Source organism: Gossypium hirsutum, chromosome A07 (assembly GCF_007990345.1).
Source record: "Gossypium hirsutum isolate 1008001.06 chromosome A07, Gossypium_hirsutum_v2.1, whole genome shotgun sequence".
In the NCBI taxonomy this organism is placed as follows: Eukaryota; Viridiplantae; Streptophyta; class Magnoliopsida; order Malvales; family Malvaceae; genus Gossypium; species Gossypium hirsutum.
Window position 1 is genome coordinate 4,411,777 of NC_053430.1, and position 26,720 is coordinate 4,438,496.

General features: G+C 31.3%; 2 protein-coding genes and 1 long non-coding RNA gene across 3 annotated transcripts; 1 reads left to right on the forward strand and 2 right to left on the reverse strand.

Moving 5' to 3' along the window:
• Positions 1 to 7,467: 7,467 nt before the first annotated feature.
• On the reverse strand, positions 7,468 to 8,882 carry LOC107939414 (uncharacterized). Its single transcript, XR_001695117.2, has 2 exons — positions 8,125 to 8,882; positions 7,468 to 7,794 (listed from the first exon to the last, which is right to left on the reverse strand). It is a non-coding gene; the product is annotated as an uncharacterized lncRNA (long non-coding RNA).
• A 7,918-nt stretch (positions 8,883 to 16,800) lies between these two features.
• Positions 16,801 to 20,504, forward strand: LOC107939423 (F-box/kelch-repeat protein At1g55270). The gene is made up of 2 exons (XM_016872753.2): positions 16,801 to 17,716; positions 18,944 to 20,504. Exons 1-2 carry the CDS (start codon positions 17,690 to 17,692, stop codon positions 20,201 to 20,203), a joined length of 1,287 nt encoding a protein of 428 aa, XP_016728242.1. The 5' UTR covers positions 16,801 to 17,689; the 3' UTR covers positions 20,204 to 20,504.
• A 282-nt stretch (positions 20,505 to 20,786) lies between these two features.
• LOC107939424 (probable ethanolamine kinase) lies at positions 20,787 to 25,844 on the reverse strand. Its single transcript, XM_041117263.1, has 11 exons — positions 25,561 to 25,844; positions 25,237 to 25,328; positions 24,793 to 24,899; positions 24,192 to 24,297; positions 23,731 to 23,853; positions 23,351 to 23,442; positions 23,083 to 23,167; positions 22,095 to 22,200; positions 21,913 to 21,979; positions 21,216 to 21,308; positions 20,787 to 21,129 (listed from the first exon to the last, which is right to left on the reverse strand). The coding sequence occupies exons 1-11, from the start codon at positions 25,713 to 25,715 to the stop codon at positions 21,001 to 21,003; spliced, it is 1,155 nt and encodes a 384-aa protein (XP_040973197.1). The 5' UTR covers positions 25,716 to 25,844; the 3' UTR covers positions 20,787 to 21,000.
• Between the last annotated feature and the right edge of the window lie 876 nt (positions 25,845 to 26,720).

Here is a 26,720-nt window from a genome sequence, read left to right on the forward strand (position 1 = left end):
AAAAAATATTAAAGAATTCTTTAAACATATATATTATAGTTTTTAATTTTTAATAACTATTTACAAATTCTTATAATTCCTAATATTTTTTTATAATTTTGTTTAACTTCTAATAACTATTTAAGAAACCGTTTCAGAATAAACCTCGACAAAAAGTTGTTAGATTCTCATTTGAGCATAGGCAGTCATTTGTTCAAATTCATTCTAGACTTTTTTTATTAATTTTAATAATTTTTAACATTTTTTTATAATTCTTAGTAATTTTTAAATAAATTTATATGTTTTATATTTTTTTTATGGATGAACCGGGACAAAACAAAGTTTTCAAAATAATTATAAAAATTTATTTATTCTTTTAATTTTTATTTTTATATTTTTAAATATTTTCACACATAGCACTGTTACTCTTTTTTTGCTCCATCATATTTTTACCAGTTTTTTAAAATTTATTGTATTTTAAAAATTATTTTTTTATTTTTACATTATTTCAATAAAAAAACCTAAAGAGCAGACTATTTCACCCCCTTTTTTTTAAACCCCACTTGAATGAGAAAGGTCAATAATCCTGAATTTATATCCATTGCTTTATTGTGGAATTGTAGATAAGCCAATGAATTTGTAGGAGAAAGATAAAAAGGAAGAGAACCCCACACTGCAACGACTTTGTTACATAAAAGACCTTCAACCATGTTTTGTCCCCCAATTAGGGAAAACCATCTTTCAACATCTCCATCCTCACCTCATCTATTAAAGCATCATAATTTCCCCACCTTGGTGCTCACAATAATTCTTCTAAGTGTTAAAATCACCCAAACTTATTCCCATTCAATCACCCCCTACTTCATATCCACGTTTATTATACAGGAAGAGGAAGACTTTTTTGTAGAAAATAAAAAGCCGATAAGATCAAAGCAGAATATTGGGTTCCCTTTCTGTTGTATAATTTTTATTCCTACAGCTATTTTCAAGTTGAAATCCACAAACTTAGTTGCAGTTCTACACCATCAATCAGTTTTCACTAACATTTTCCACCAGAAAACCTGCAGCAGCCTTTAATTTTTTTCTTTGTGGTTTTCATTCAACAAAGTGGCCTACAATTTTCTTTCTCCTCTGCTTTATTTCCACTTCTCTTTTTGAACTATGGGAACATTTTTTTTCCCAAGTGATGGCAATGTAATGTAAGCCATAGGTCAATCTACCTACAGTTTACGTACATGACCACAAGTTCACACTCCCTATGATGGTTTTCATGTAAAACTGGCATTTTTTTTGTTTATACAATGCCTATGATAAAGGTGTTTTAGCGCGTTCGTAACTACGACTTTCTACGCTAACAAATAATACTGATGTCAACTGATACTTTCTCTTAACTCAAACATCCAAATGCAATTAAATGGTTTTCTATTATGCTAAGCTATCTGTTTGACTGTTAGGGAAGTATCTAAAGATTGTGAGGAATAGTTGCAAGTGTAAGTTTAGATGACCTGAAAACAATATAAGCAAAGGAAAAACGATATCCCCAACTCAAAACAATGGCATAATAGGCTGCTGAAAGAGTAAAATGACTGACAATATTTTAGTCACCTAATTAAGTCCAACTGTGAGGTGTCTTTGCAAAGGGAAAATTCTTACATGCAAACCTTAAATATAGAAGGAAAGTCGCCACCCGTCTAAATAACAAGCAATTGATACAGGAGGTAGCGCAGCTGCTTTTCCCTCTCATGAGGGACATGTATTGTGTCATCCCATCAATCCTTATTTGGTGAAATGGACGACACTTTTATTAAAAATGAAATTGATAGTCCTAGGGAACACCCTGGCTTCAATCTACATCTACTATCATATTAAATGGTTAAAATAATAATTATCGACATTGTTATAGCCTATCAAGTATGAAACGTGCCAGCACAAAAGATATTTGTAGACAACCTTTCACTTACCTCCCAACCTACAATATTTGGCTTATTTTTCACCTAACTACCCGTATAGTTTGCCTATCACCCGATTGGCTGCTGAGTGACCAACCACCTAGGCACCTCATCCTCCAGACCACTCATTATTGGTTGGTACATAGTCACTTCCACGGAGAGCAACACTAGGCGTAACAATCTCGTATTACCTTAATTAAGGGAATGTCAAGATAGTATCATGCATGAGAGCAACCCATGTACAATGTCCTTAACACTTGAGTCGACCAGATGATTTATATGTCTCGAATTTATTGGTGACATGACCTCACATTTAACACAAAATCTCTTTCTCTATAAATACTTCATAAAACAATGAAGGAGGAATCGATAATTTAGCCTTTCAACAACCTTCAACATTCAACTTCTTTTTCTATATTCTCCAACTCTCCACTTGTTTAGGTGAATCGACTTTCCTTATACCCATCTTTTACTCTTTATCTCCATCCTTATTAACATTTATATCAACAAACATGTTACATTATTTTTTTTCATTGACATATTACTTAATATTCATTTGGATTTTCAATAAAAAAATTTACTTCTCACCGTATTTTCTAAGGTGATCCACAGTCAATAATCAAATGTTCAGTAAGATTTAATAATCCGAGCTACCTACACAGTAAAAGAAGAAACAATATATATGCTGTAAAGATGTATATTAACTGACTAATCTGAAAAGAGAATGAATAGAAAGCATGCATATAATATACTACAATATGGACATGACAGCTATGTGTGGCTATCATAATCTAATCACTGTGATATTATCTTTCAGATCTACTAGGCATGGCCTATTATATTTTTATCAATGAATTGATCATCATCTTCAGACTAGATCCTAAACTGACCAAAATGCCACTGGAATTTTTTATTCATTTATCACTTTTTTTTTTCAATTGTTGGGAAGTAATTTCTTAAGGAAGCATTTAATATTTTTGATTTCAAAAATAGTGTAAATTAAGTTGTAAATTATTTAAAAATATAATATTCATGATTATTGTTTAAAATTTATTGATGAATTATTAAACAATTTAATAGTATTTTGAAAATTTTAAAATATTTTTAAATTTGATAAATCTTTATTTTTAGATTTAAATCATAACGAATTTCAATTCAAAAGAAATGATTTTAAATATATTTTGAACTTATTTTAAAGAAATTTTTTTTATAAGAATGCACAGAGTCTAAAAACAGTGAAACATCAATATGGGGTTCAACATTTACCCCCCACTAGTATCACCAGCGTCTTTCAAAAGAATATTAGAATGAATTTGTATGGGTGGTAGGGTGCATTGTGATATGTATGTTTAGTTTAATTTTTGTCTCATGTTATAATATAATTACAGTATTTAATCTTATAGTTACCGTTATTTTTATATTAACTAAAAATAAATACAACGCCCATTCAAACTTATTATTATTCAGCTCAAAACAAGCCTCCTATGTATAAGCAGATTATAGTCAGCTGCTCCTCCCACTTTGGCCAAGAAATCGGCTGCTGCCCTCGCTACTCAACTGGCAAGGATTGTCCAATTATTTTGACACATACACCTTACACTCTTCAAAACAAGGGTATTATAGGGCTTGTTAATACCTAAGTTAAATGTATCAGCTACAATAAGGAAGTGTTTGATGCTTTTTCATATTATGATTCTAATAAAATGTGATTTATAAATGTTATTTTACAATACGTGGTATATATCAAAAGATATTGATTAAAATATTAAGAAAGTAATATTATCATATTTGGTCCACGAAGTACTTTTTTTAAAAAATGTAATGATAATTTATGAATTTAGCTTTATTAAATAAAAATAATATTCATGTATTTAATTTTTATAACAAACTTAATTCTTGAAAAATATTTGGATTAAATATTTAATAATAAAATTTAATTGAAAGTTTTTTAATTATTTTTAAATTTATAATTTTAATTGAAAGTGAAATTGTTTCAAATTTATCTTGTATATATATTTATAAAGATAATAATGCTTATATATAATTAAGTATATATAAACTTGCTTTGGAATAAATTTTAAAAAAACTTAAAATCACGTTTTATTTTAGCTAAAACCTAACCCAAAAGAATATATAAAAAAGTTGATTTCAGGTATTACTATGAGAAAATCTATAAAAAATTTAAAGATAAATCATGCAAAAAGGTTATAATTAGGTAAGGGAGCTAAACCTAAACCTTAATTTTTTCCCCTTTTGCTCCTAAATATTCATAAAGATTATAATAAAATTAAATTTTTAATTAATATACCGGAAAGAAAAGAGAGAAAACAATAGAAAACAAAGATAATATGTAAATCGTAATATAGATGATTAAATATGCATATAAAAAATAAATTTAGGAAAAAAAACTTACATGCGAAAAATTCGGTGAAGTAATAGAAAAATCAAGTAGGAAGAAGAAGGCAATAACTTTTTTTGTTTGTTTATTAATAGACTAATACTCTAACTAATATAAAATATGGTTAATTTTCTTAATATTTTTTTTAACTTTCTAATTAGGGGTGAGCATTCAATCTAATCGAATGAAAAAATTCTGAGATAATCGAGTTGACGAGTCCTATTTTATTATCTTAACTCGATTCAAAAAATCTCTAATCAAATCGAGTGAAATGAAATTTAAGTCAAGTTGATTCAAATGAAATTGTTCAAGTTAAATTAAAATTTTTAAATATGTCAAATTGAAATCTTGTTACAGTATAACTAATTCAATGTTAGAGCACATAAATTTGAAACCATATATATTTGAAAAAAAATTTAAAGCAACAAAAAAAATGCTTTAATATGATAAACTTGAATCATTAGTTAACTTATTCAGATTCCTAAAATTATTATTTTAGAAAAAAATTTAGATTTTTAACTTTCTTTATATATTCTTTGGAGTTTTTTATAATTCTTTTTTTTTAATTTTTTAAAAATATATATAAATTTAGAAAATTTTAAATATTTTGAATTTTAAAAATTATTTTGAAATCTTTTTGTAATTGTTGTTGAGAGAGTCCAATTTGTTCATTTTCAAAATTGACAGGGATCAAAAGGGTATTTACACCAATTTATTATTCGAATTATAAAATTCAACTCGACTCGAACTCGAAACTTGAATTACTCGATTTGATTAACTCAAAATTTCATATTTTTTTTTCAATTTTTTTAAACTGAATCGAGTTTTGTTTACCCTTAGTTCTAATTTACATGAGAATGTAATTTTCCCATCTTTTATCATGGAAGTCACATGACATGTTTATGGGTTAATAACTCCTAAGAGAAAAAATAGATTCCAAGGTTCTTGTAAATAAAACTTAACATACCAAACGTTAATATTATCAATCATCAGTTTCCTATATTTGTTGCCAGGCCAAGTGCATCCCATCATGGATCGCACAAATTTGTCATTCAAGGACAGTACAAGGACCTAACATTCAATAGAAACCAGCAATAAAATTCTCTCTCAAGTCACACATCAGTCCTCTAATAGCTTGCACACTTAAATTTGGCGACAACGATTCATTTATGTTCAGTTTGACCCTACCTTTGAGTGGCAACTTCCACTGAGTTTCTCGAGATCTATTCCCAACTTGACAAGAGACCCTATACATTAGACAAGTCCCAAGTTGAATTTATCCTAGATTCATTTACAAATTTATTCACTTGTGATGTTTATAGTGTATCATACTTTAATCTTGAGTAGATGATGAATTATGTATGCGTGACTCATATACTTTGATGTATTGAAAGCCTAAATTCAAATAGATTAGTAACCAAAAGCTGATATGATGGGTATATGACTTCTACATGATTTAGCATCATTCTACAATAGTGGAATCATAGCTCTATAAGGATAAATAATATCCTCTCATTGCATTACATGATTGATTTGAAAGGAACATAGCCACAGGTCATTTTTCATAAGGCAAATGTTTTAATTACTATGTGTTAGTAATTAACTTTTTCATGTCAGAAAATGTAATGAAAACTATGAGATAAAATAGGATCATATTTAGAGAATAAATTTTATCCCAAAGAGACTAATATATCTTATAAGGATAATACACTTACGACAAGGTCATTGAACGAGCACTTAATAAGTAGCTTTCATAGCGATATATATAATAAGGGAGATTCAGCAATGGTATTATAGTGGAATGACTATATGAGTAAATAATGTTGTAATTAATAGGCGAAAAGCCAAAACTTAATTACAAATTATTTAAGCCCTAATTATGTATGTCCAATTGGTTCATCCTCTAGTTTGAGATAATCCGAAACGAATTGCATGTAGAATCGGCAATACGTAATGAATGAAAACGAAAAATAAGAGAAATAGATCATATGCATAATTATCCGCAATGAATGCGTTTTCTCGCTAAGTATAAAAGATGACTTAGAAATTAATTTAATTTATTTGTATTATTAATTAATTAATTAATTGAAATTTAAGGTAAGGATTAAATTAATTAGTCGTCGTAGATTTATTGAATGAGGTAATTAAATTTATTTCCTCATAGATTCTAATACAGTAAAGTTGTCATGACTTTAACAGAATTAGAATTTGATTGAAAAAATAATTTAATTGGAAAAATTAATTTGAATTAATTAACTTTTTTTAAAATAGAAAATAACTATTTGTTAGATAAATTGTAAATGTTTGATTGTTATGAATATCTTATTAAATGAATGTCCATCATAATCAAAATAAAGTTTTAATGTACTTTAAATTCTAATAGTTATTAGAATTAGATCTCTACTTCTTTTATACTTCTTATGCCTATAAATAGAAACTCTGATGAAGCATTGTAATCATCCAATTGATCAATAAAGTACATTCTCTATTGCTTTCATATTTTCTTTATTCTTTATTCTCTCTATCTCTTTTTATTTTACAACACGGTATCAGCATGATCTTACTCAAAGTGAATATAATGAAAAACTATGAAATTATTCCCACTAGTTTTGCTTCATTCCCTAAAGTGAATATAATAGTACATAATAATTATGAAAAATGAAAAAGATTGTTGTTGTAATTGAGGATGTGATTGGAGACTAATCATGACAAAATGATTAGATATATTTTGATTTGAAATTCACGAATGTTTTGCGATTGTAATTATGAAATAAAGAATCAATGAAGGTGTTTAAAAGTCTATCCTACTAGATTTATTACATTCCCCGAAGTAAATACAAATATAAAGAAAATAAAAGATAGAATCATTGGCCACTAAAAGTGGGAACATAGTAATAAATAAGAGAACAATGAGAGTTCTCAAGATAACTCTTCAAAGGGTAAAGATAACTTATGTTATCAATGTGATACGAAATATTATTGGTCACATATGTTACATATGCCTAAATTAATATTATTTCAAGAATGATAAGATAATGTAGTAATAAATTCTAAATAAATTCTATCATTATATATAGAAAGTATTTATCTTATTTGGTACTAAAATAAACAAATATTATTCCAATATTTGATAGTACAAAATTAGTCGAAAGCTCTAGAAGAGCTAATATATTAATATCTTGTGATGGTTGTAAAAGCCCATTTTTGCCCGGGCCAATATTAACAGTCCAGTTACAAAATCACAACCCAAGTCTAAAACCTAACCCAAAAACACAGCCCAAAATAAATAAAGACCTAATGGCCCACATGGCCCACTATCTTAAGCTAGCAGGAAACCCTAGCTTCCCCATGTGCGCTGCACCATCCACTGCTCCCTCCTCGACCACATTGCCCGTGCCTTGTCCCGAGGTCTATCTGTAACCTTGCACGAAAATAGCAAGAACCCCTTTTCTCCGCCCTCGTCAGCGTCTGCAAGAACCAAAAACAGAAACAAAAACAAGCAACACGGACAGCAAAGAAGCAGCAGAAGCAGTAACGAAATAGATAATACATTTTGTAATATTTTCGGCTATAAAGCCACCAGAGAAACGATTGTAAAAGGGGGGATTTTTTAATACAAAACATTGTATTACACTCAGATTTCAGAGATCAAAAAAGCAAAAATAAAAAGAAAAGGTTGATTTTAATTTCCATTTTCTCGTGTTCCTTTGGTTCTTTTTTCATTTTTGTTTTTTCATTTCTTATTTTATTTTTTATAAACATATTTCAAACAAAAAATAAAAGAGAGGAAGAACTTACCCGGATCCTCGCAGCCCCGTCGTCAGAGACCTCATCTCCGTTGTCGAAGTCGAATTCAAAAGGGAGAAGGGCCTTCTTCTCTCGGTTTATTTTTGGGGTAAGGAAGGCATGGCCTTCAAGATTGTTTTAAAAAGGTTAAAAACCTGAATTCCGACGACTTCGACTATCGTTCACGGTGGAAACCACAGCAGGTTCAGGGGGCAACGGCGGCGCAAGGCTGGGGTTCAAAACCCTACCAGAGAAAAGGAAGGGAGGGTTCCAATTTTTTTTTTTTAAAGAAGCTGTGGGAATGAATTTTAGAAAAAAAAATTTGATTTTTATAAGGGCACAAAAACGGTGTCGTTTTGCACCCAATGCCCTAGTGCCGAAACGGCATCGTTCAGGGCAGATCCGTGCGCGACCCGACCCGCTCCAGGGGGGATCTGCACTTTTGTTCTTTTGGGATATTTGTCCCTTTAGTCCCTCCTCATTTTTATTTATTTTCATTTAATCCATTCGTCCATTTTTCTTTGATTTTTAAATTTAGCCATACAAATCTGCTCGATTTTCATCTCGGTCCCTAACATGTGGACACAATGGATAGCGGACACTTGTCCAGAGCCTGGGATTTTTTCCCATTTAGTCCTCAGACCTTGCGCGTTTTTCATTCCCCCTGTGTGTTCTTATTTTGTTGTAGTTTTTGCTTCAAATTTAGTTTTTGTTCCAATTTAATCCCTAATCAGCTTGATTTTAATCTTTTTTCTTTTATTTATGCATTTTTATACGCATTATTTATTCTAAACAGTTTTATATCCCATTTGTTACATTTTATATGTTATTAAATTATTCTATTGTTTATTCTAAATCGTTTGTTGGTTATTTATTTTAGGTTTTTTCATATTATATATATTTAAACTATCATTCATTTTAAATTTTACATATATTATTTATTTCAAACTATTTTACCTTACTTATTTTGAAATTATCTATATATCTTATTATTTTAAACTTTTATATATTATTTATTTTGGATCATTTATATACATATATATACATGTATTTTTTATTTAAACGGTTTTTATACATTATTTATTTCAAATTTCTCTTTTACATGTTATTTATTTTAAACTCTTTTATATATTATTTATTTTAAACTATTTCATTTATTTATTTTTTATATACTACCATAAAACTGTTTTATGTTGCTTATCTTCAAATTGTTCTAAATATCAATTATTCTAAATGGCTTCATATATTATTTATTCTCCCTTTTTTTCCGCTATATACATTATTTCATTTTAGTTGTTTCACATACAGAATTTACTTTTGATTTTTATATCTCGTTTCTTGTATATACTATTTATGTTAAATAGATCTAAGTTATTTATTTTAAACTATTTTGTATTTTGTCAATTTTTATATATATTTGTGCATTTTGAACCCTTTTCGTATTAATTATTTTAAAATTTGTTTTTTCTTTCACATATTATTTATTTTAACTCTATATATGTTATCTACTTCGAATTGTTGTATATATTACTTTGTTTCGTTTCTTTGATTGTTAATGTCGATTTTAAAATAGTGTATTATGTGAATATTTTCATTACGTGCCCCATAAATCATTTGTTATTATATTCATCTTGTTGACATTCATTAACATAACATATTATTCACAAGTATTGTTACATGTTATGCATTACATTTATATTTTATTTCATTCAAATCACATTGTGAATTATGTTTCGACATACTCATACATAATTAGCGACTTTATCATACTCCAAATCAAATATGTATCGTTTAAATATCGTATTTGCTATTATTCAAAAACCTTTTAAAAAAAATAAGGCAATATTCTGTTTTTGCGGATTCGAAAGATTGTGCCCTACGTGTTGGGTTTCGATTTTTTTTCGTTTGACCCAAATAACCGAATAACCTTTTAAAATTTCAATGCATGAGTTTTGAAAATCACGAGATGATTTTGGTAACGAAAGTTTGAAATGTCGTGTCCTACGTGCTGGATGTGATATTTTATTTCTTCGAAACAAGAGAATCTTAATATCCACTTCAAGTTATCCAAAATTCATTAGAAGGGATCGTATTTTAAAATTTATTTTAAAATCTTTTCAATTTTCGATATTAAGACATTAATTAATCAATTAGGTACCAATTTTGGGCATTACGAGGGTGCTAATCCTTCCTCGTACGTAACCGAATTCCGTACCCATTTTCTCAAATTTCGTAGACCAAAATCGTTGTTTTAGTAAATCAAAATATTTTATTAAAATGACCAAATTTCTAGGTGATCCGATCGCACCTAAACAAAAAAGATTGGTGGCGACTCCCAATTTTCGTTTATCATTTTCAAAACCAAAGTCTAACTCCTTTTTTTTTTCAAAAAAATAGTTTCGACAATGGTTAATCCATTGGTTTTAAAAGATATTTATAATGGATCTTATATTGAGATTTTGAATGAGGAAAATATTATATTTCATATGCATCACTATTGTTATAAATATCAATTTTGAAAGGATGAAAAAGAGATGATTGAGTTATTAGTTTATATTTATTTTATAATCTTTGTGATCTTCTTTTGTCATCATCCTTATTAAGAGGTTGGAAGCAAAATATTTGACTGTGAAAGATCTATTTATGAGTAATAAAATATGATAATTCTATCTAAAGCTCATTATGGTTGGATGCACCTGAAGTTGTAAATTTTTTTTTAGATATTTGAAAATTTTGGCATATTCCCTAAAGCTAATATTGCATATAATTGTTTGGAAATTATATTTATTTTGTTGACTTAATGATATTATAATATTCACATTGATTTAGACATTTCCAGTAGTAAATGTCACAATAGCACTTATATGTGGATACAAAGTAAAATTATTAATTTGTTACAATTTAGTACAATTGAAACTGTAACACCCCCTACCAGTATTCCGAGCCTAGAATAGGGTACGAAGCATTACCGAACTTAATATGATCAATCATGTAAAAATCAACCATAAAATTTCTTCTAAATTAAAAACTTTCATACATATGTTTAACGTCCTTTATATGGGCCTATGGGGCCCAAAACATACATTCAGGGTGGTTCGGGACCAAACCGTAAACATATGAAACTTTTGCAACACTTAGAAAATTTTCACACTTTGGAGAGTCACACGCCCGTGTTTTCAACCCGTGTAACTCTCTGTTTATAACTTCATCACTCTTGTCAGTCGTACACTTCATATAAATAACAAGAAACGTGTATGGCTCATTTCTCATTAAATTTCTCATATATATATACACAATTTCACGTTATGTAATCATACAACATATGTCAGCCATAGCTCTGTAATCTAAATATATTTTTATAACAACTTATCTTAATTTCATACTGTTTCATATTTAAGCTTAAATAACCAAAGTATTTGAAATATCATCTTTATGCAAATAGTACACATGAGGTATATAATTCCATAATTATGAATAAACACATTTATCAAACATTTTCCATATTCATATACCAATGTCTCATGTCTCCATATATCAATAACCGTCATTTTCATGAGTTCCGAGTTCAATTTCATAATTATTTGTCTCGTGTTCAATTTATTCCATGTCGGAACTTTATTCATTAATACGTTTGAATTATCAATACATATGGACAGTACATTCAAGATGAACAATTATATAATCACAAATGAATTCATTTATCAACCAAGTTCTATACTCATATCTTATCAACTCGTACTTCCTGTATCACATAATTCCATGTAACACTTACCAAACTTTGTCAAATTAGTGAACGTCTTACGGAATTGAGTACTTCGTTTACTCGATGTCATAGTTCAACAATGGTCTTACACATCTTCATTTATCGATGTCATAGCCCAGCTATGGTCTTACACGAATCACATATCTCAATGATACCATATCCCAGATATGGTCTTATACAGTAGCATATATCATACCGATGCCATATCCCAGATATGGTCTTATACGGAAATCACTTGTCACTTGTAGCCGAAGCTACCACTATTCACTGATCAAGTAGCTAGAGCTACCATTTTTCACTGATCAGGTAGTCGGAGCTACCATTTTTCACTAATCAGGTAGCAGAAGCTACCACTTTTCACTGATCAGGTAGCAGAAGCTACCACTTTTCACTGATCAGGTAGCAAAAGCTACCACTTTTCACTGATCAGGTAGCCGAAACTACCACTTTTCACTTGTCATTTGTCCTTGATCAGATAAGTGTAGCCGAAGCTATTACTTATCACTTTCACTTATCCTTGATCAGATAAGTGTAGCCGAAGCTATCACTTATCACTTGTTGCTATGGTCCAACTATGGTCTTTTCCTTCAATTCATCTTGTCACTGAACTGAAATGCTCAATTTGATCATTTATTCAATTTTCATGCTTTTACATTATTCACGATTTTATCATCATTACATATGAAATAACACATCATGAAATTCATAAAGTTAACAAATAATCACTAAAATTTAGCCATATAAACTCACAAGTACAAATTTTGTATTATAACGATAATCATAATTTCATAATAAATATTCCACATAAAACATTATATCATTTCTAATCCAACACTTATCGATTATAATCGGGCATGTGTTTAATTTATACACGAGTCATTCATATATTTTTCCTCCTCCTCCTCTCCATCCACATCCTTGGCATAAATAACACACTTGCAAGTAACATTATCCATAATTTTCACTAATTACTTATGTGAATATTCAGACTATCCACCCGTGTCGTAGTCACTAAATTATTTATATCTGGAGATGCAAAACTCAAAATTAAGATCCGCTAATTTTCCATGAAACTAGACTCATATATATTCTTACCATAAAAATTTCATAATTTTTGGTTGGGCCAATTAATACAATTTATTCATTGAAGTCTTCCCTGTTCTGCTGTATGACAGTTTCGACCCTTCTTCACTAAAATTTAATTATCTCCTCGTACAGGATTCGAATGATGTTCCCTTTTATTTCTATTGAAAATAGACTCATTCAGAATAATAAACATATAAATTTAAGCCCCTAATTATTTTTATCCAATTTTTGATGATTTTACAAAGTCAGAACAGGGGAACCCGAAATCATTCTGACCTTATCTCACAAAATTTATCATATCTCATGATTTACAATTCCATTGCTTACATCATTTCTTCTATAAGAAACTAGACTCAATAAGCTTTAATTTCATATTTAATTCACCCTCTAATTCCATTTCTATAATTTTTGGTGATTTTTCAAAGTTAGATTACTGCTGCTGTCCAAAACAGTTTTAGTGCAAAATGTTGATTTCCATTTTGCCCCAAAGTTCACAACTCATACAATTCAGTCCTTGCTCAATTAACCCCTCAATTAAGATAATTTTCTCAATTAATACTTTTCCTAGACATTATAAGTTATTTCATAACTATTGAAATTCATAATTTCTACATATAACTCTAACTTCAAACTCTTTTACAATTAGGTCCCAAACATTCACTTTCTATTCAATTCTTTCAATAAAATCAGCATATAAACAATATAAAGCTCTAATTACATGCCAAATCATCATATAATTCCAGAACATATTCATATAAACTTTCAATTTCTTTCATAGAATCAAAAACTAATGAATTTAACAAGTGGACGTAGTTGTAAAAGTCACAAAAACACAAAAAATTCAAGAATAATCAAGAATTGAACTTATCTGAAGTAAAAATATGAAAAACCAGCTTAAGGGAACTCTTCCATGGTGTTTTTTCTGATGAGAATGCAGAAAAATAAAGAGAAATCTAGATAATTCCACTTTAGTCCTAGCTTTATTAAGTAAATTTTTCAATTTTTCAATTTTTCCCTTAATTCTCCTTATTTTCTTGCTGATTTCATGCCATTTCCGTCCAGCCCAAAGAGACCTTGGGTCTATTTTCCTTTTAAACCCTCTTTCTTTTATCATTTAAGCTATTTAATCATTTCCCACAATTTTGCATTTAATACAATTTAGTCCTTTTTGTTCAATTAACTATCAGAACTTTAAAATTTCTTGACGAAACTTTAATACTGACTTATTAACACTCCATAAATATTTATAAAAATATTTATGGCTCGATTTAAAATTCTCGAGGTCTCGATACCTCGTTTTCGATTCTAATTATTTTAATATTTATTTTTAGTACACTATTCACTACTTCAAAATTTTTCCTAACTTCACATTTAACTTATACTCACTAAATTAATAATATTTCCGACTCATTTTTCTGATTTAGTGATCTCGAATCACTGTTCCGACACCACTGAAAATTAGGCTGTTACAGAAACACATGTTAAAGTAAACCAGAAGTTTACTAATACAAATGCATTTACTACTTGGCGTGACCAGTTAGACCATCCTGGATCATATATGATGCGGAAATTAATTGAAAATTCATATGGATATTTATTAAAGAACTAGATGATTCTTTAATTTAAAGAATTCTCATTTATTTTTTGTTCTCAATGAAAATTGATTGTTAGAAACTCAATAGATAAAGTTGAGATTTAATGTCTTACATTTTTTAAACGAATATGGGTCTATTCATCCATAATGTGGATGGTTTTGATATTATATGATTTTGGTAGATGCATTTACAAAATAATCACATATGTGTTATCAATTTACAACCTGTCGTTTGTAAAATTGTTTGTTTAAATAATTAATTTCAGATCATGCAATTAAGACAATTTATTTTGCTAATATTGATGAGTTTATATCTTAATCTTTTATTGATTGAGTTTGAAAAACTTTTATAAAAGTTTGCACATAGTGGTTTAGAGAAATTATTGATTAAACACCTCTAATTAATGTCTAAACCATTACTTATGAGAACTAAACTTTCTATTTAAACATGAGATTATGTTAATTTACGTGTTGTACGCATAAAGCCAATAAATTATAAATACTTCCCATTACAATTGGTTTTTTATCAATAGCTAAATATTTCTAATCCTTGAATTTTTTTATATGCGTATATGTTCCAATTGTTCCACCACAATACATAAAGTGAGTGAATCCTCAAAGAAAGTTAGGAATATATATTAATTACAAGTTTCTTTATATTATTAGATATTTTGAAAGTGTTCAAAATTCAATTATGACATGATTTGTGATTACCATTTTGATTTGATAGTTTTCCTGATATTAGAGGAAGAGAAATAATAACTTATAATGAGTTAGGGGGAGAGTAATTTGAATCAGAAGTTAAACGAGGATAACTTATTATAAGTTAACTCTTAGATGTACTTACAAACTTAATGAGAATAACCAATTTTTATGTACCATCTAATATTTTAATTTGAATCAAAGTTCCAGTAAGATTATCAATTAGAATAAATAATTGATTGATTGGTTTCAAATATGAAAATTCTTCTAGATGGTCATATAGTGGAGGCGGGTGCTCCAAAAGAAGCCTAAGACATAACTAATGAGTAAAACTTCAGAAAAGATTCAGGTACCTAAAACTGAATATTAAAATAATGAAAATAAGAGATCTCGATAAGTTATGTCAATTCGAGAAAATATGGAACCGAATAATAAAAGTGATCGACAATGATTTTGTATGCAATATTGTTCTTGAAATAATGAAATAAAAGGAAGATCTTGAATAAATCTATTGAGAAATATAAATATGAAATAAATTGATCAAAATAGAAAGACGCAATTCAAGTACAATTAAAATTCGTTGAGTTTTTGGACTAATAGTCCAAATATATAAATGTATAAAGCCAGTGAAAGTGCAATTGAAGTAGTTTTGCAAAAGTGGAACAAAAATATGAAGTTTTTTGTTAAGTCGTGACATTGATTATGAAAAGATATAATATTCATTTGTAGTAGATGTAATAATCTTTAGATATATTATTAAATTGACAATTTATAAAAGATTTAACTTACATCTAATGATTATTGTTATAACCTTTTATGAATCACTATATAGTAAAATTTATATTAAAATCCTTGAAGGATTTAGAATGTTAGAAGCATATTGAAATTTTCGAGAAATTGTTCATTTGTATGAATCGAAATGATTTGAACATATGTGGTAAATTTGACTTAGTGAATAGTAGTTGAAGGAGAATTATAAAATAATCCAAAATACCTATTTGTGTTTTTATAAAAGAATTATAATTAAAGTTTGTTATGATTATTGTTGAATCTCATGAAGATATCAAAATATATTTCTCCAATTTTCTCCCACTTTTAAAAGAATGGTAATATAAATGATTATCAAATACATTCAAATAGTTATTTGAAAAACTAATATTTAAAATTGAATACGTAAAATACGAGAAAATATGTGATTGTTTCACGAGGGGAAGTAAATAAGCTTTGCACTCTTTTTTCCTTAATTGAAATTTTGTCCCATTCAATTTTCCTGATAAAATTTTTAATGAAACAATATATTATGTGTAAAATATATTTTAAAATTATTTCCCCAACAACCCTATTTTGAGAATTAAAAAACAATAAAAAGTAATAAAAAAACCCAGTTTGTGGAGCAGGTGTAGATGATGTGTAATAAACTAATGTGGGGTGGTTCAACATGAACAAGAAAATCTCTTTTTCTATGTTTGTAAACTTAAAAATTAAAAGAAAAAAAGTAAAGAAGTCTATTTGTTGGAATTGTGGAGGCGGTGAGACCCACAGTTTTTTGTTTTGAATCTTTGTCCAATTCTTGGAAAATAATTTAGAAAGAAAACTCACCAAAATCTTTGTCCTAAAACTATAAGACTTGTTCATACTTCAACTACGGGGCGACAGCTATTTTCCCATTTGTGATTTGGTGTTTAACATTTCTAGGCTTCTCCCATAAGAACAGTCCCACCTCTACCAACACCAAAGTGTCATCATTGAACCCTCATATTTCTCTCCTCCTTTTTATGTTATCACCTTTGCTTTTCTTCCTTTCTTTTGGCGTTTGAATACACTCTTGTGCTTGGTAGGCTGTGCAATTGAGGTAAAATGGGCCCTCAACCCCACTCAAACATTTTAATGGTACTCCATTTCGTCTTTCACTGCTCTCTTTGACCCCATATTGTTTGCTCTCTCACTTTTTAATTTTCTTTTTCTACTTTTAGCTCTTAATGCGCTAAACATAAGATTCTGAGGTTTCTGTGTTCTCCCTTTTGAGACCATCACTGGTTGTTTTATGGGGTTTTTGCATTTGGGATTTTGGTTTTAGACGTGGGTCTTGGTAACAATTTTGGATTTCTGAACTATGGGTTCACTTCTCTCTGCAAAATTTCCATCTTTTTTATATCCTTAAGGTTCAGGTCTTCAAATTAGATTCTCAATTCAAGCTGTGGATTTTGAAAAGATTAAAAATCAGCCGCTTTCTTTTTTGTACACAATCCTTGTTCTAACGAAGTCTCAGAGATTGCCCTTCTGAAATATGGAAAATTCTTGATGATGGTGAACTTTGGATTCTTGGTTTATGTTTGGTGGGTCAAAGAATGATGGTTGTGAGGTAGGGAGCTGGTTTCCTCGAAGTGGATTGTGGTGATTTTGGTGTTGGCTAGTTGTTGAAAGAGGAAAACATGGACAGAATGGTTCAACCTCCATTGGTAAGTTAATTAGTCCTTCCTTTTTCTGCCTTCTGTTCAATCATATTATCTGTTAGAAAAAAAACGTTATTTAATGGTTTTGTGGTGATGAGAGCTAAATGGTTTACAATTGTGATTCATTGTGTATGCCATAGTTGTGTTATAGATGGTTTACAAGTTCTTAGATGAAGTCTAACCTCAAAATTTGTTCACCTGTAGACTGAATTGTTATCTTATTGAAGGTATGATGTTTCATGTGCGAGCATATATGTAGATGAGAAGTACCATGAGGTGCTTATACTATGAGTCAAAATGCATTTTGCTCCCTTCATTCAAAAAATGGCAGATTTCTCCGATGAAAGAGTTTGTTAAAATTTTTACATATTTTTACCCTTAAAAATTGATCCCTGCATGTCGACGTAGAGTACACGTGGACTTGTAGCTGTTTGATTATTCTATCAACTAAGTCAGTTTTTAACTATATAAATGGATGGAATTTTTAACAAAAGAGCCAATTTGCTCTTTGATCTACCATACAGGAGCGAATTTGTTCATTTTTTAAGTAAAGGGGGCAAAATCCAAGCTGACTCCTAGTATAAGGGCATCAATAGTACTTTAAGCCATAATAACATTAGAAATGTACTTAGAAACATGTTTCCTGGACTTACATCCTTCATGGCTATCTCCTAAACTCTTTTCAAACTTAAAAGTTGGTTTTCTGAATCCTTAAGCACTTAAAATGTCAAAGCCAAAGAGTTGACCAACTCAAGGAGGTGTTTTGAGTTCAAATGATTGTAATAGAGACCGAGTTGCTATCTGTACGATCCAGTTTTAGTTTTGAAAGTACATTAGTGTCCACAAAGTTGAAAATCTGTTTTCTTTCAACTCGTTATTTGGTAGTTTAGAGCATTGTATCAATTTCTGGTTCCCTCTTTGGGTAGTATTGTTTCATGCAAATTCATCATACAAGTTAGACATCTCTGCTCAAGATGTTAATCTTTGCTTGTATGCTGGCATATAGATTTAACATAAAATATGATATCATAACATTGAAAGTCGCGCATTATTAGCCAGATTATACATGCTAGAACAGTTCTCTCTCATCAGAGATAAGTGATAGGGTTTAGGGTTTCCATGTTTTTGTTGATACTGACGCTAACCTAGTGCATCTTTCAAGCTTCCTGTACCTATAGCAAGACAATATTAGGGAAGAAAAAACTGTTCATCCATTGTGAATGTTTTTGGCAGGTTGATACAACAGCCTGTTTATGTAGAGTAGATGCTGGACTCAAAACTGTTGCTGGAGCAAAAAAATACGTACCACGTACAAAGCTGTGTCTCCAACCCAGTATTAAACCGTCCATTCATCCAACAAGAAACAAGGCAGCACGTAGTAATAGGAGCTGTTACCAATCTCCTCTGCTCCCAGGACTCCCCGATGATCTTGCTATCGCTTGCCTAGTAAGGGTTCCCCGAGTTGAGCACAGGAAGCTACGTGTGGTCTGCAAAAGGTGGTATAGACTTCTATGTGGTAACTTCTTTTATTCACTCCGAAAGAGCCTTGGAATTGCAGAAGAATGGATTTACATCATTAAGAGAGATCGAGAGGGAAAAATTTCTTGGCATGCCTTTGATCCTGTATACCAGCTCTGGCAGCCACTCCCTCCAGTCCCTAAGGAATATTCTGAAGCCCTTGGGTTTGGATGTGCCGTCCTTAGTGGTTGTCACCTTTATCTGTTTGGTGGTAAGGATCTATTAAAGGGATCAATGAGACGAGTCATATTTTATAGTGCCAGGACAAATAAATGGCACCGTGCTCCAGATATGCTTCGTCGAAGGCATTTTTTCGGTTCATGTGTGATAAAGAATCGCTTGTATGTTGCTGGTGGAGAGAATGAGGGAGTGCATCGGTCATTGAGATCAGCTGAAGTTTACGATCCCAACAAGAATAGATGGTCATTTATTTCAGATATGAGCACTGCAATGGTGCCCTTCATTGGGGTTGTGTATGAGGATAAGTGGTTTTTGAAGGGACTTGGACCTCACCGGCAAGTGATGAGTGAGATCTACCAACCCGAAACAGACAGTTGGTACCCTTTCTATAATGGAATGGTTGCAGGCTGGAGGAACCCCTGTGCTTCCTTAAATGGGCAGCTCTATGCCTTGGATTGTAAGGATGGTTGTAAGTTGAGGGTTTATGATGAAGTGGGTGATTCTTGGAGTAAGCATATTGACAGTAAGATACACTTGGGCAATTCTCGGGCTCTGGAGGCGGCAGCGCTTGTTCCACTTAATGGAAAACTTTGCATCATTCGAAATAATATGAGTATATCTCTGGTTGACATTTCCAAGTCCAATGATCTGAAGGGAACTACTGCTCAACATTTATGGGAAACTATAGCAGGGAAAGGTCAGTTCAAAACCTTGGTTACAAATCTTTGGTCTAGCCTTGCCGGCAGGAACCGGCTGAAAAGCCACATTGTTCACTGCCAGGTTCTTCAAGCATAGCGCGACCGTAATGTTTTCCATTCATGCCTTGCGGTATCTCTTGAATATGATGGGGGTTGAAGCGCCAACAGCTTGGCCAGGTTGATGCTTCTCATGTTGTCAGAATTTCTGTTTTTGCTAGATTGCTAGGGTTACAAATATTTATATGATACACAGTTGTTAAATATAGAAAATTAAAAATGCATGTTCAAATGTTCCTTAGCTCTTCAAATGACTGCGAATATGGTTTTGCCGTATTAAGGATTGGCTATGTTGTTGTAACTTAAACCTCCATTTATAGTTTGAGATGACCTCTGTCAAATGATCATACTAGTAACTCTTCCAATGAGCCGGTTTGAGCTTGCTGTCACCGTAAGAGGAGGCCTTTTTCTGAAAAAAAAAATTGTGCTGGAAGACTTAAGCTACTTCACGAGACATTAATTATCAATCCATTGAACTCGAGCAATCAATCAGAATGAAAGTCAAAAAAATTCCTTACCCAAATTTCTTATCTAATTCGATATCGAAATACGTTGTGATAAAAACCGTGAGAAAATACCGAAAGTAGACATCATAGAGAGCATGATTATCAAAGACGAAAAGATACATCTAGGACAGTCACCTGCCCTGCTAAAACCAGGGTGACCCCGAAATTGCTTTATTCTTTCGATCTTGTTTTTTAGTTTCCTTCTCATACAGGTATACAAATTAGGGAAGAATATTTTACAAGAATACTAACACACACGGAATCAAAATGCTCAAACATACAAATCCATGACATACAGAAACCGGCTATTCGTGAGAACGCCATCAGAGTCTTATGCTTTTCCAGAACCAGATATGTGAGATTTTGCAAGGGAGAAACACATTCTCTTCTGCTTCTTATACTCATTGTACCGCAAGAAGAAATACCCCAGATAATCAAAATCGATGGGTGACATCCTTGCCTATGATTAGCAGAAAAAAATGACAAGACTCAGATGAATGTCATAGTTTCTGGGGCATGAAAAACATAGCTAGGGAATGAAGATACCTGGATTAAGGCCCATAACGCCCAATATAAATGTGAAGCTAACATGAACGTATTAGTCTCCACATACAGAGCTTCAAGGTCTTTTTCTGATACCTGTTGTAGTTAACACAATATAAGGTACTAATTTCAAATCTAATTATCAAAATATATCTCAAGTACAAAAGGCTCTTTAAAGGCCACTATGTAAACAAGATCAATTTCTAGCAATATTCAATGTGTTTTTCATAGTTTCAGCAAACAAAACTTGATGATAAGCATGTGATTGTTTGAACACATGCAGATAAAAAGTTACAGGATTCCGAGGTCTGGTTCTAAGACCCTTCTAATATAATAATGGATAAATTTTATCTCAATATGTAGTATTACATTTGCTAACAGTAAGATCAGTAATAAGAGTGACTCTAATAGATTCTATTATCCCATCTAGGATACATGCAGTTTCCAGTACTCATCTTAAGACGCAACAATAAGTTCCAGTTAACATTCACACCAGATAATAGGAAGCAGTAGCTCCTATTAATTGTGAGATAAAATAAATAAACCCTCCATATAGATCAAATAATGCATATAGAATTTACTCAATCATTGTTAATAGCTAAGTTGTAACAGACTAGCAACGTATTTTATCTCAGGGGCAATCTTGTCAAACTTGAAATATCATTGTTGAAACCGAAATGCACAAATCAGATATCCTTACCTCGCATGGTTTTTCAGGTTCTAAATAATGCCTGAAAAAATGATATTGTTCATCTTTACTCGGATACCTGCATTTACACCATGTTCAATAATCAGTAGGTAGGTGCCAATCCGTTCAAGAACTCATTATTGTTGCACAAGAAAACACAAGAGAATTGCAATTCAAATATAGAAGAAACATACAAGCTATAGTCACAGTCATATCCAGCATATTCATTGAAGTGATTTCCAATGTCAAAGCCTCTGTAATTGTAAGACCCATACTCAAAGTCTATCAAGTAGAGCTTTTCTGGACATCAACGAGGTAAACAGTTAACACACAGACATCGGAAGAATTTATAGGTAAGCAGGAAAAATATTCTTATGTTCCATCCAGTAATTAGGCACCAACACAATATCACATTTTTATCTCTTTAGGTTACAGGTTTCATGATTCATGATTCATTGAATGATACCTTATCTTTGAGAAAAGCCTATATGTACTAGATCTCATATCGACATCACAATGTTCTCAAATCTACATGCAATGGTGTTTTGTTTTTAAGAATGTTATGCAATAGTTTATAGATATTCTTATTCCTTCAAATGTCTAACCAGCAGTGTTGGTTCACTTCCACTACATAAATTTGCTTATCTAGGGATTATATCAAGAGCAACAGTCAAACCCAATATCAGCAACTAGAAATTGCTTTGGATAAAGACACTGCACTGCATCCATACTGACATCTATGCCTAATCCAGCCGAGCTTCCTATTGGAACTAAGTATTCTCATATCTACCACCCCAATATCCAACCGAGCTTCCTATTGAAATTAAGTATTCTCATATCTACCACCCCGAAGTATTCTATCTTTAAAAACTATCATGCAACAGTTTATAGATATCATTTATGTTATGCCTAACAAGCAGCATTGGTTCACTTGTCACTACTGATAATATGTTTATCTATGGATTGAAAAAAAGGGCAAAAAACAAATCCATTATGAACATATGGAAATTTTCTAGAGACGAGGACACTACACTCATCTTGAAATATAGGAGTTAAAAAGGGTGCACATCCATGTAGAATGCAAAATGTGAATACAGCAAAGAGGAGCTTCTTTGAGAGTCAACAGAGCAAGAAGATGGCAGTTTAGCAAATTGAACAAACTCAAATTATAAGTTCACATACCTTGTTCATCATTATGCATCAAATTCCCAGAAAGCAAATCATTGTGAGCAAACACCACTGGAGAATTGAGAAGGGTTGTCAGTTCCTGGTCCATCATCAGGACACACTCTCATAAACAGGGGTAAAGTTCTTAATATTGAATCAAACATATAATCAGAAATCAAAAACAAAATAGGATCTGAGAAAGCATTTGCCGAGCCAATAAACACATAGCACCTTCCCTTCATCAGCACCAGATGAATCAACCAAATATAAAAAGAGATCTTACCTTCAGCTCTTTAACTTCCTTATGCACTTCCTTGAACGAAATTAACTCATATGTCCTTTGTTTATCAGTATCTTCAAACTGGAGAGTAGATGCTGCAAAAGAAGGTCTCATGCATTAGACATGCATCTGGTACTGCTAGGTAATAATCTTGAGAAGAAAGAAACTATATGAGCCCCAGCCCCCATGTTACTGATGACAATTGGCTGTAGCAGACTGTAATCAGTCAAAACTCCAGAAAAGCAACACTCTTAAAATCCAAAATTTGAAAAAAAAGAAGATAAGAACAAGAAGACAGATATTGAGGCAACTCCAACTGGAAGATAGTCCATTTCGATTTTTATGGAAAAAGAACATTGTGTAAAAGAAGTCGGTTCTCAAACCTTTCTCAAAGAACTTGAAGATGTCAACCCATAGCTGAGGTTCTTTAGAACCTGGAATTTCCACTTGATGGAATCTTCGAAGTTGCTTCGCGATTTCAGAAACCAGCTTTGGCTTTCTCATATCTGGCAAGGGGAAAATAGGTAAAAAGCATATTAGCACACAGCTTGTGGACCGAGCAATACTTTGTGCTTCAGTTAAAATAACAATTGTCAGTATTAAAGGTAGAAATTAGTTGCCACAGAAGTCAATGCCTTGTAGACTATTTAATCATACCACCTAGGCCAAATATCTATAATACCGTAAAAGCTTCAAGAGGCAGAGAACTTTATTACTGATGCCGCCAGCACAGAACATGAGACTAAGATGCTTGAAGGCATAAACCCTCTCAAATAACTGATGTCTTAAGAACACAACTTCATGTGAAAGTCCTACTCCCGGAGTTTATCTCTCTGATGCTTACCTGCTGGAGTTAAGGTACGTGCATTTATAAAAGATTGTACCATCCCATTTCCAAATACACCAAGCAACTTGGCACCAAATCCTGCAGCCGAGAGGTATTTGATCGCCTAAAACACAATATGAAGATACAAGTTTATAATGGAATGAAAAGGCCGTCAAACAGAAAGGCGTTAATGGAACCAATGGATAAAAACGGTGGATGAATCATAACTAGAAACAATTTAGTTTAGAAGAACACCAAAAGACATATAAAATCATCATTTGAATTCCCGTTGTACTTGAAACTATTAGCATATCCTTGACCCACCCTGATACATGCATTTAAGCAAGACATTTCAAAAGAAATCATAATAAACAATTCCTTTGGGTAAGATTCGATTACTTCTCCATTAAGTCACTGACAACTTAGTTGACTAAAACACTTCCAGAGAAGTTTCAGAGTTCAGACCCAGGAAACACAACAATGACGAGTTTTACGTTAATATTTAAGCAAGGTTTTAGCACTTCAATATAATACCAACCAAAACCAATCAGCTAAATTAGCGATTATCCCTAAGGAAGATTTTCTACAGATAATTAGTAGCGAAAAGCAACGAGAATACCTGTAACTCACGTTCCCGATTGATGACATATTCAGTGTTGGGTCCATACAGTCTAACTGTTACAGACACATATTCTCCATTTTCTTCCTTGACAGAAACCTTCAGCACTGCAGTAAATTGTTCGTGATTAGCGAATAAACTGCCACAAAATCGAACAAAAGCAGCAAACAGAACCAGAAATATAATGTATAAAATAAACATCAAAAGGCAACCAATCCAAACGACTGTTTTGAAGCCTCGGAATACGGGCCTTTTTTTCCTTCTTATTCTTTTTGAGTTTTCACCTTTCCAATTTAAAACGCGATTACTTATGTTTACTGTTTGGTTGGAAAATCCGATCTAATAAAAATACATACTACTAACAAATTAAGTCGCTACTCTACAGAAAGCAATAAGTTTTTTCCATGAAAGAATATAACAAACATCAAAAAGCAAAGTGCTCACGAAGATTCGTGATGCCGCCTGATACAGTGTCGACGGAGAAGCAAGAATCGTTCAACTTAGCCCATTTCCGAAACAGATCCTTGCACAAGGCGCTGCAAAAGAAGTATAAAACCGAGCAAAATGTCATAAAAGTAAAACCAACACAAATTCGAATTTCCTGGCGTTTGAGGTGGTCGTACTTAGCTTAAATAGAATAAAACAAATATTGAAAATCCGAAAATATCACTACGAGAAGCAAGCCCTAAAATAAGCTAAGTTAACAGCTCGAAATGAAAAAAGAAAAGAAAAAAAAAGGAGAAACAGAGACGAGGAAAAAAGACGAACATGACGCGAGGGACCATAAGGGGAAAAGGAAGGGCGGTATCAACTGAGAGATTAGAGTGGAGGATTGAATGATCATCGAAGGTTGAATTGCCGTTGTGGCTTTGTTTAGCATGGTTCGCTTCCATGGCGGTCCAGATGTTATTCGTTGCTCCCATTGGTGCACTTATTTTTTGATGCTAAGAGCTTATATTGAACAAGTTTGGCAACAATTTTTCACAAGTGAGAATTTTTGGGGTGGCTCCAGTCTACCGGGAAAGGGTAGTTTCGTTTCATAAAGGGAGGAATTATTAAGAAAATTAGGAAATGATGTTTTTTTTTACTGAAAAGACGCTAATGGGCCTATATTTGGAATTTTGTGAATTAGGACACCTTGAATTAATTTTTTTTTCAAAAAGTTTATGATTCTATTTTTATTTTATTAAATTTTGCCGAATTTTTTATTTTAGTGATTAAAATATTTTATTTTTGATGTTTTATTCTTTAAAATATATTATAAATAAAATTTTGAAAATATATTATAAAAATTTTCAACGAAATATTTTTAAAATATAAATAAATTTTAATTATTTAAAATATTTAAAATAATTGAATTCAAAATTTGAAAATATTGACCAATGTTCAGGATCAACCTGATTAAATAATGAACAAGTAAAAAATAGCGAAAAAAATTTTCTAGCTCTGCCACTGAGTAGAACCTTCCAAAATATAAAGATTGTTGATCATTTTACCTTTAACAAAATGAGAGTCCCACACGATACCTTAATGTCGCTCAACTCAATGTTGATTCTACAACATTTCGAGTCTAAAATACTCAAGGAAGTGAGATTCTTTCGTAAATCAGGTACATAAGGAAGTGAGATTCTTTCATAAATCAGGTACATACCTGACATCTAAGAGTGTTCTAATCGTCCCATCGTGCATCCTAATTTTAACAGCACCAATATTGATTACCTTACTGGATGAATATGATCCCTCTTTAGAAGTATTTTGACTAAAACACACAATGGATTTGTAACAGCCTAATTTTCAGTGGTGTCGGAACAGTGATTCGAGATCACTAAATCCGACAAATGAGTAGGAAATATTATTAATTTAGTGAGTATAAGTTAAATGTGAAGTTAGGAAAAAATTTGAAATAGTGAAATGTACTAAAATATATA

Coding starts and splice junctions, on each gene's coding strand:
- LOC107939423 (XM_016872753.2), top strand. CDS start 17,690: ATGGACAGAATGGTTCAACCTCCATTG. Junction 17,717..18,943: donor GAATGGTTCAACCTCCATTG/GTAAGTTAATTA, acceptor TGTTTTTGGCAG/GTTGATACAACAGCCTGTTT.
- LOC107939424 (XM_041117263.1), bottom strand. CDS start 25,715: ATGGGAGCAACGAATAACATCTGGACCGCCATGGAAGCGAACCATGCT. Junction 23,443..23,730: donor CTTCAAGTTCTTTGAGAAAG/GTTTGAGAACCG, acceptor CTTCTTTTGCAG/CATCTACTCTCCAGTTTGAA. Junction 21,130..21,215: donor CGTTATGGGCCTTAATCCAG/GTATCTTCATTC, acceptor TGCTAATCATAG/GCAAGGATGTCACCCATCGA.